The 10,741-nt window shown below is 40.9% G+C and overlaps 1 protein-coding gene across 1 annotated transcript in view; it reads left to right on the top strand.

The window, feature by feature from the left end:
- Window positions 1-9,202, top strand: part of pdcd6 (programmed cell death 6) — a 17,323-nt gene extending 8,121 nt beyond the window's left edge. The window contains exons 3-6 of the mRNA XM_060871268.1: window positions 1,066-1,110; window positions 5,368-5,526; window positions 7,814-7,923; window positions 8,026-9,202. Of these exons, the coding sequence (XP_060727251.1) occupies window positions 1,066-1,110; window positions 5,368-5,526; window positions 7,814-7,923; window positions 8,026-8,124 (413 nt within the window). The 3' untranslated portion in view covers window positions 8,125-9,202. The remainder of the gene's footprint in view (window positions 1-1,065; window positions 1,111-5,367; window positions 5,527-7,813; window positions 7,924-8,025) is intronic.
- The last annotated feature ends 1,539 nt before the right edge of the window (window positions 9,203-10,741 follow it).

The raw sequence follows: 10,741 nt of genomic DNA, 5'->3' as shown, positions 1-10,741 counted from the left end.
ACACAGTGAGCACCATGAAGACGTGTTCTACTGTACACACAGTGAGCACCATGAAGGCTGACTTCTGCGAAGTGTCTGCAGTTTTCAGAACGCAATCAAAAAGAAGACAATAAAACTGGTTACGACGTTTATGCTACAAAAAACAGTGTTTACTGTTTGCTGCGTTTTCACTGGCAGCAGCAGCACGTTTTAAGCCCCGACGAGACGCCTGTGTGAAAGATCACCTGAGTGACGTACTTCTGTTTGGGAGGAGTTTAGTGCTGACGTATGTGGCTTGAACAACCACATTCATTTACACCTGTCCAGTTTCATCTGAAACACGTCCCAGACCACCTCCTGAAGGGGTTTGTACTGTCGGATTTATATCAGTCTCTAACGTTTCTGAGGGCATTTAGACCTGGTCTTTTTACCATCGGATAGATATCTGATCACAGAAAACGTGTGAAGTGACCAGGTGTAAAAAGGCCCTAAAACAGCTAGAGCTTAACATTACTGAAGCTACAGGAAGATAAAGGTCAAGAGTCTCTGCCTATATCTATATATTTATTAACCTGTTCACTGAAAACATCACACCTTGCTTCCATCAAAGGATTGTGCTGACCAGAAGGACGAAGAGTCGATGATCTTCAGCCCAGGAGCTGTTGTTAAAGCTTCTCTTGAAATAAGAGCAATAAAATACATAATCTGTAACAGGGGACTGTTTCAGTCGGTAGTTCTGTCTCTGGTTTGTGGACTACAGCAGAAGGTCGTATTTGTTGATTTGAGTAATCGTCAATCCTTTTCCATCGGATTCCTCTGGATCAATCACTTGGCCAGGAGTTGTGAGTGAGTTCAGGTTGGTATTTCTAGCTGTTTCCTCAGTGCTCAGAGCTCGAGTCTTGTCCTATTGGACGTCGCGGCGCTGCGTCTCCCGTCGACCCGTTTCCCGAGTCTATTTTAGTTGACTCTTTAGTACACGATCTGTACGTCTCACTTCCTTTGTCTGCTCTACAGAGGTGTGTTAATATCTCACAACAAATGACTGAATGTGTTATTAAAATCTTCTGTGTTCTCATTCTTTCACAGGCACATGGACGCCGTTCAATCCTGTGACCGTCAGATCGATTATAGGTGAGAAAAAAAAAAAACTTCTGTCTTATCACAAGTCAAGTGTCCGACCACAGGTTTGTGTTTTAGTGCTTTTTCTCTTCACTGGCTTTAAATTGTAGCTCCTGTAAAACTGGAATTAGATTTCGATATCAAAAGCAACAAAAATCAAATGAAAACGAAATAACCTGGTTGTATAATTATACTAATATTAATATTAATAGTTTTTCTTTTTGATTAAGACTTTATCAGCTTTGCTCCTCGGTTCTTCCCTTCCAGCTCGAACAGATTTTAAGTGGAGCTCCTTTACATCTGCACCCTTTCCACAATGCCGATCTTCTTCTGAAGCAAATCCTTAGTTGACTTTCCATCGATGTCGTTTAACTTTATCGTGGTCTGTCTTTATAAAGGCCATCGAGAACGAGGCCTGCTGGTTTTAGGGCTTCAGGTCCAGCTGAAGTGATGCAGCTCTATAGCATGAAGCCACCATCGTGTTTTATATCTGTTAGAATTCATCTCAAAATGTTCTGCCTTGGTCCGATTAGAGGAGAAGATGGTTTGGTGATTTTGTGCGGATGTTTTGGCCATTCATCCATCCATCCACTTTCCCCTGTAGCCCAGATGTGTGAAGAATAGGAGAGTTTGTTGTCACGTGACACTTCAGATGTTCCTGCAGCTCCTTTAATGTTCCTGCAGTTCCTTTGGAGTTCCTTTGGAGCTGCAGGAACATCTGAAGTGTCACGTGACAACAAACTCTCCTATTCTGTGCAGGTTGCCTGATAAGTTTGTTCTTTGGTGCCTCTCAACTTGATGATGATGGCCTTTATGGTCCATCTAATGTTTTGGAAACTTATTTTGTCCCCTGTACAGATTCAAATTAAAGCTCTTTGCAAATTGTGGCATAAGCAGTCGGGTGAGATTGAAAGATCTGACTGTGACATCAGTAACCAGTTATTGTGATCAGTTCGTGTCCATTTCAAGTACAGTCACATGTCCATTTACACACTTTTGCAACCAGAGTGTTGAAGCTATTAAAAATATTTTTCCTGTAAAACATTTCTTTCTTTCTTTTTTTTTTTTTTACTTGGATTTTCTTAGTCGCTGTGTCACATCAGGACCCGATGATTTATTTAGAGGTTTTGTTTAAAAAGATTCAAGTCTCTGGGAGAAGGTTTATGATGACTCATTTTCTACCCATCTAACTTGTATGCAGTTAAATGCAGGTTCTCTACACCACACGTCTCCCACCCAAAAAGCTCTGCTTCCCAGCCTACGTTAGCTCACAGATGGTTGGGTCATTCATGTAGTTTCGGTCGTGCAACTTCCCACACGTTCTTCCCATTCCACACCGTCCCTTCTGAGATGATTTCGGTTCATTTGTCCACCAAAATCAAACGGTGCACCAGAACATGTAGAGAACGATGATTAGTGGAGCATCTGACGGTTCTTTGGTGTGTCAGTGTGTGTATAATATGACAACCGAGTGAACGTATAAACTGTAGAAGTTACATTATTTACATTAATCACTGTCCAGATGAGGATGAGGTTCACTTCTGACTCTGGTTCCTCTCAAGGTTTCTTCCTCATATCATCTCAGTGAGATTTTCCTCACCACCGTGACGTCACCTCAGTCTCGATCGTTAGAGATCGATGTTAGAGATAAATATTAACTTCATCTATATTTCTGTATTCCTGTGTTGAGACAATGTCAGTTGTTAAAAGTCCTACAAATAAATTGTATTGAAAGTAGAATTGAATATATGAGGATTCTAATGAGAAGAGATTATATAAATATATAAATGAATGTCTTCTTTAAGCTGTTTATCTCTTAAATAACATTAGTTCTCCTCACATTCCTTAATTCTCTTCCTCTTCTTCCTGTCACACTCTTGGTGTCGTAAGTGAGCTGATCTGTTATTATTATTATTATTATTATTATTATTATTATTATTCTATAGTTTCCAGCTCCTGCTGTTCTAACAGAGCCTGTACAGAGCCACACACTAGCCTCTATAGGCTTGTACAGCAGAACATGTCCCACACTCATAATTACATAAAGAACAACAGGATTTTTTATATCCGCTGTTCACTGAGGTTTTGTTTTATTTTTATTAGAGTTTATCTGATGCTCTCGTTAAATCATAGGACTTTTTTGTCAGCTTTATTGAACTGAGACTCGTGGGGAAACGTTTAAGTCTATATGACTTGAATATTGTGCTGTTTTTATACCCATGAGTGTATCATTCAGTGTTAATTCAGTGATTAATTGCCCCATTCTACCCCATTCTCTGACTGTTGACTTGAGCAGTGTGTTATATCTGGACTTGGTGACTGAGAGAACCTGAAATTTTGAGTCAATCCATGATCAAATCTCATGGGAACTCAAACTAATTATTCCAGTCTCCAGATCTGTGGGCAGTGTATTAGTGTCACTGCTGCTCTCAGAACTGTAGGATGATACACACACACACACACACACACACACACACTCAGAACTGTAGGATGATACACACACACACACTCAGAACTGTAGGATGATACACACACACACACACACACACACACACACACACACTCAGAACTGTAGGATGATACACACACACACACTCAGAACTGTAGGATGATACACACACACACACACACACACACACACACACACACACACACTCAGAACTGTAGGATGATACACACACACACACACACACACACACACACACACACACAGAACTGTAGGATGATACACACACACACACACACACACACACACACACACACACTCTCAGAACTGTAGGATGATACACACACACACACACACACTCAGAACTGTAGGATGATACACACACACACACTCAGAACTGTAGGATGATACACACACACACACACACACACACACACAGAACTGTAGGATGATACACACACACACACACACACAGAACTGTAGGATGATACACACACACACACACACACACACACACACACACACTCACACTCAGAACTGTAGGATGATACACACACACGTACACACACACACACACACTCAGAACTGTAGGATGATACACACACACACACTCAGAACTGTAGGATGATACACACACACACACACACACACACACACACAGAACTGTAGGATGATACACACACACACACACTCAGAACTGTAGGATGATACACACACACACTCAGAACTGTAGGATGATACACACACTCAGAACTGTAGGATGATACACACACACACACTCAGAACTGTAGGATGATGCACACACACACACACACGTACACACACACACACACTCAGAACTATAGGATGATACACACACACACACACACACTCAGAACTGTAGGATGATACACACACACACTCAGAACTGTAGGATGATGCGCACACACACACACACACACACACACACACACACACGTACACACACACACACACACACACACACTCAGAACTGTAGGATGATACACACACTCAGAACTGTAGGATGATACACACACTCAGAACTGTAGGATGATACACACACACACTCAGAACTGTAGGATGATACACACACACACTCAGAACTGTAGGATGATACACACACACTCAGAACTATAGGATGATACACACACACACACACACTCAGAACTATAGGATGATACACACACACACACACACACACACACTCAGAACTGTAGGATGATACACACACACACACTCAGAACTATAGGATGATACACACACACTCAGAACTGTAGGATGATACACACACACACTCAGAACTATAGGATGATACACACACACACATATACACACACACACACACACACAGAACTGTAGGATGATATACACACACACACACACACTCACTCAGAACTGTAGGATGATACACACACACACAGAACTGTAGGATGATACACACACACACACACACACTCAGAACTGTAGGATGATACACACACACACACACACACACACACACACTCAGAACTGTAGGATGATATATACACACACACACACACACACACACACACACACTCAGAACTGTAGGATGATACACACACACACTCAGAACTGTAGGATGATACACACACACACACACACACTCAGAACTGTAGGATGATACACACACACTCACACACACTCAGAACTGTAGGATGATACACACACACACACTCACACTTCCTCACACACACACTTCCTCACACACACACTTCCTTTATCCACATATACATTCTAGGATTGAACTAAACTCACTATAACACTCTCATTCCTCTCTGTATATTTTTTCTGTGTTTTCTCAGCTATGTTTGACAGAGACAACAAAGGTGGTGTGAACTTCAATGAGTTTGCCGGTGTATGGAAGTACATCACAGACTGGCAGAACATCTTCCGCACTTATGACCGTGACAACTCAGGGTTTATCGACAAGAATGAGCTGAAACAGGCTCTCACTGGCTTCGGTGAGTAAAAGAACACAGAGTTATTTACCAGAAAGGGTCACGGACCCCAGGAACAGACCAGTGCCCTGCTATGGGATGTGTGTTAATTAAAGCTGAACTCAGAGTTGTGTAAACAGTCGGGTTAAAGAGAAGAGTCTAAACACATCTCTCTAAATGTTAGAAATATGATCTGAAAGAATATCCCACTAACTCACCCACTAACTCACTAACTAACTCACCCACTAACCAACTAACTAACTCACCCACTAACCAACTAACTAACTCACCAACTAACTAACTAACTCACCCACTAACCCACTAACTAACTCACCCACTAACCAACTAACTAACTCACCCACTAACCCACTAACTAACTCACCCATTAACTCACTAACTAACTCACCCACTAACTAACTCACCCACTAACCCACTAACTAACTCACCCACTACCCCACTAACTAACTAACTCACCCACTAACTAACTAACTCACCCACTAACTCACCCACTATCTCACCCACTAACTCACTATCTAACTAACTCACCCACTAACTCACTATCTAACTAACTCACCCACTAACTCACCAACTAACTCACCCACTCACCAACTAATTAACTCACTAACTAACTCACTAACTAACCAGAGCCCTGAATGAACAAATCCCTTCTATAAGCGTTTACTGTTGATGACTAAATTACATGGTTTGTGACCGAATGGCAGATTAAACGAGATTTTATCAGTTAACAATCCAATGTTATCAAATCAGTGCAGAATAATTAAATGTCCTCAATCAACTAAACACAAATTCACAACCTGCTCATTAACACAGTGCTGAACGCTAGCCTGGTCGTTCCGTCTCTATCACGAGTTCTGCTCTGGCTGCATGTTAAGGCTTCAGCTAGAACGGAGACGTCCTGGTGTTCATCCTGAAGGTGTTCTGTTGGGTTGAGGTCAGGAGCTCAGGTTCCTCCTCACCAACCTCACTCTGGGACTTTATGTACCTTGCTTTGTGCACTGGTGTTCAGTCATGTAGGAACAGGAAGTGGTCATCACTGAGCATGAAATTGTCCACAATGTCTCAGTTCCTTTCTCTGGGACTTGTACCCCTTTTCCACCAAATAGAACCAGGTGCTGGTTCAGAACTAGTGCTGGTTCTGGTTCAAAGTTGGTTCCACTGGCGAACCTTCTAAGAACCGGTTTACCTTCCCATCAGTTAGAGAGCATCACAGAGCCGAGTCTGACGTCACTGTATACGTGTCACGTCACACAGCAACTTTAGCGCAGCAGCGACAAACACAAACACATCAACAATGGCGGATGTTGTTTTACTGTTAATGCTCATGGCTTTGTGAACCTACATTAACACCCAAACGCGGTGAATCCAACGTGTACGTGCAGCTCCATGTAATCTGTATAAACGGAGGTTGTTATGGAGAAAGTACATAACGTTATTTTATCATTAACACAGAAAAAAGTTAGCATGTACTTTTAGCATGTAGCTACTTACTATCATGTGTGCTGATAATGTATCATATCGCGGTAAAGTAAAAGTGTATTAAACATTAGTATACTTAAGGTACATTATCAAATGCGCTAACAGTAGCCCCGCCCACAGCCCCTACTTAAGGTACATTATCAAATGCGCTAACAGTAGCTCCGCCCACAGCCCCGCCCACAGCCCCTGACACAAGCGGTTCTTAAGCGTAGACCAGCAACGTTTTAGTGCTACTTAAGAACCACTTTTCCTGGTTCAGAGCCGGTGCTTTGGCTGTCGAAAAAGAAAGAACTGGTTCTACATTAGGCTCCGAACCTGCACTCAAACTGCCTCAGTGGAAAAGGGGCAAAAGAGGCCAAACCCAATATATAATCCAGAAGCTTTTTACTCCCAGGTGACTGATGTGCCTACAGGAAGTAGGAATTTAATGTTATTCCTCATTTCTATGAAATATTTATAGAACACAAGCCTGTATTTTGTCACATCTACATTACAGCACGGTGAAATTCTTTCTTCACATAAGCACAGGGTCAGACATGATACAGCACCACTGGAGCAGAGAGGGTTAAGGGCCTCCCTCAAGGGCCCAACAGTGACAGCTTTACAGTGATGTGGATTGAACTCTGATCCTCTGATCAACAACCCAGAGCCTTAAACGCTTTGATCCACCACCTTATTATGAATTTCTTATAAAATCCAGTGTCTGCTAAATTATTTTCTCAAAACGTGTCAATATCCAGCTGCTGGATCTTTAGCTTGTGTTGCCATGTATTTGTTAATAACTCTGGTTGCTTTCGCTCCTTTCCTCCACCAGGGTACCGTCTGTCAGACCAGTTCTATAACACTCTGATAGACAAGTTCGACCGGCAGAGAAAAGGACAGGTAGCTTTCGATGACTTCATCCAGTGCTGCATTGTACTACAGGTAAAAACTCTCCATCACAGAACAGCAGCAGCAGCAGCAGAGTCATTTATACGCCAGTTAAAACTGAATCTTTTCCCTTCTGCTCTCTCTTTATTCCATCAGAGGTTAACTGACATCTTCAGGAGATACGACACAGACCAGGACGGCTGGATCCAGGTGTCTTACGAGCAGTATCTCTCCATGGTCTTTAACATCGTATAGCACAACAACACCACCACAAACACCAGTGCCAAACAACATATCTGTGTCTTTCTACTGGTCTTCCACCAGTGACAGCGTACACACCTCACTGAAGTTTTATGGGACTGGAGTTAACGTCTGTTCGTCTCTGTCCGAATTCATCTTCCTTTAAATCCATCTGAAAAAGATAATAATCCTAATCCTGTTTTTCATATTAAAGACCTTTGCATTGTACGTAAAGTTTCACAGTAACATTCGACCGCATGCCTTCTGATCATCTCATCATTGTCCAAGCATGAACGCAGTGCTTTGTGTTGAAGTCATGTTTACACTGAACATCATGAGTTTTATTTTAAATCGCAGGAACTTTTATATGGTCGTGTGCATGAAGCTTTGCAGCTGCAACAAAATGCAAAATGTTTTATTAAAAAAGGAAAAAAGAATCATGTATTTTATTCCTCATTTTCTTTCCTCGTGGGTTCGACTTTCTTTGGGAATTTCGAAAAGAACACGATGTGAGACATTCCTGCTGCACACACACACACACACACACACACACACACACACACACACACACACACACACACACACACAATTACATACATGCACACACACATAATTACATACATGCGCACACACACACACACACAATTACATACATGTACACACACACAAACACACACACACACAATTACATACATGTACACACACACACAATTACATACATGTACACACACACACACACAATTACATAAATGTACACACACAAACACACAATTACATACATGCACACACACACACACAATTACATACATGTACACACACACAATTACATACATGTACACACACACACACACACACACACACACACAATTACATACATGTACACACACACACACAATTACATACATGTACACACACATATACTGTATACACGCACACACACAGACACACACAGGATTACATCCAGGCACACATACGATTCACTGTGTTCCACCAAAGGAGAATAAATCTGTTACACGTGTTGACTGATTGATGAGAAACAAGTGTTTGTGTAATTTTGGCTCTTTGCTAAATAAATATTTGTAATGGCTAATAAGATTTCTTTAAGTCTAATTCTTTACAATTCCTTTGGATGGGTTTTTTTTGTCTAGAAAAAATTGTAGTCAACTTTCTTTTCTTTTCTTATTTCCTTTCTTGTCAGGTTCATGTAGTTTGATCTGTTTAAATACTTGAGCAGAATCTGTCTGTCTGTCTGTCTGTCTGTTTTCCTGAAATATTTATTTGCCTTTTAAAAAAAAAGAAAAAGAAAAACTTCTTTGGATAGTTTTTTTTTATATAAGTCTGCCTTCTGATATTGTTATTTAATGCTCTGATGGAAAGAAAATAATCTATTCTAATATCACAATGTTTAATGATCACATTTTGATGCTTTGCATCTGAAATGAAGACGGAAACCATCTTTGTTTTCCAGCTGTATTTACACCGTCCTCTGTCACCTCAGGTGTGAAGAATAGAACAGTATTTCAATATGTAATCATTATCACAGTCTTATTAATGAAATACACCAATTGTTGCACTTCTTGCTGCTCAACATTGATCTGTGAGGGATATAAGGGCATCTCCAATCTATTTAAACCAAGGGGTGTCCAGGCACCAGACCAATTAATGCTCACAGATATAAAGGAAAAACCTCCTGACTCCTGTAAGCACATTACATAATTAAGTTCATGGTTAACTCTTAGTCCTGGTCCCAAGACCAGATAAAATGGGACCCGAACAGGAAGTGGCCAAAGAACAACATGTTTTTCTACTGAATATTCTGTTGAGTTTGGTTATTTTATTATACTTTAGTATGTAGCAGATGTTTTTATCCAGAGCAACTTAGAAAAATAAAAGGTCAGGTTTTAAGAATACGGTTGAGAATTGATTGTGGAAATCAGTCATTTTTATCAGGATACAAGATAACAAGATCATAAATATGAGGAAGAGACAAAGTCATAGAAAAGGCAATAATCAAGACAAGTCGAGGCAGAAATCACAACCCGGATACGGAACATATGTGGTAGGATCTGGAGTCTTTAGTTAGTAGGCCATGTGGCCTCATGGGTAATATAGTCAGGCACCAATCCTGACATTGAACATTTTAAAATAAAGGAAGAAAAACCACCAAAAAACATACAATGATGATGAAAGAAATGCTGGCCATCCGTCAGCTGATGCAAGATTTAGACTTTTATTATTATTGAATATATATTACAAACATTCTTTTGGCATAGAAGTAAAATAAATCCACCTCTGACTGTTCGTGTTGTGTTTTTAATAGCATTGCGTGGATGTGATTCTAATTTATATTTAAAGGATTATCATATTTCTGAGGGCCGTAGAGAACACTACCTAGGGTTAGCACACATCTCATATCACCTGTATAGCCACATGTGGGTGGACACCTGACCATCACATCCATATTTGGGCCTTCTACAAACCACTGACACAGTGTTGAAAGCACAAAACAGTTTGTCTGGAATGCTTTTGTATGCTGTCGCTTTAAGAAGCCCAAACCTGTTCCAGTTCAGCAATGCCCCTGTGCAGGAGACATGAAGACGTGGCACTGGTTAGCCGAGGATAATGTGGGTGA

The sequence above is a fragment of the Tachysurus vachellii genome, chromosome 5, assembly GCF_030014155.1.
Source record: "Tachysurus vachellii isolate PV-2020 chromosome 5, HZAU_Pvac_v1, whole genome shotgun sequence".
NCBI lineage: Eukaryota > Metazoa > Chordata > Actinopteri > Siluriformes > Bagridae > Tachysurus > Tachysurus vachellii.
This window is presented reverse-complemented; position numbering and strand designations above follow the sequence as displayed.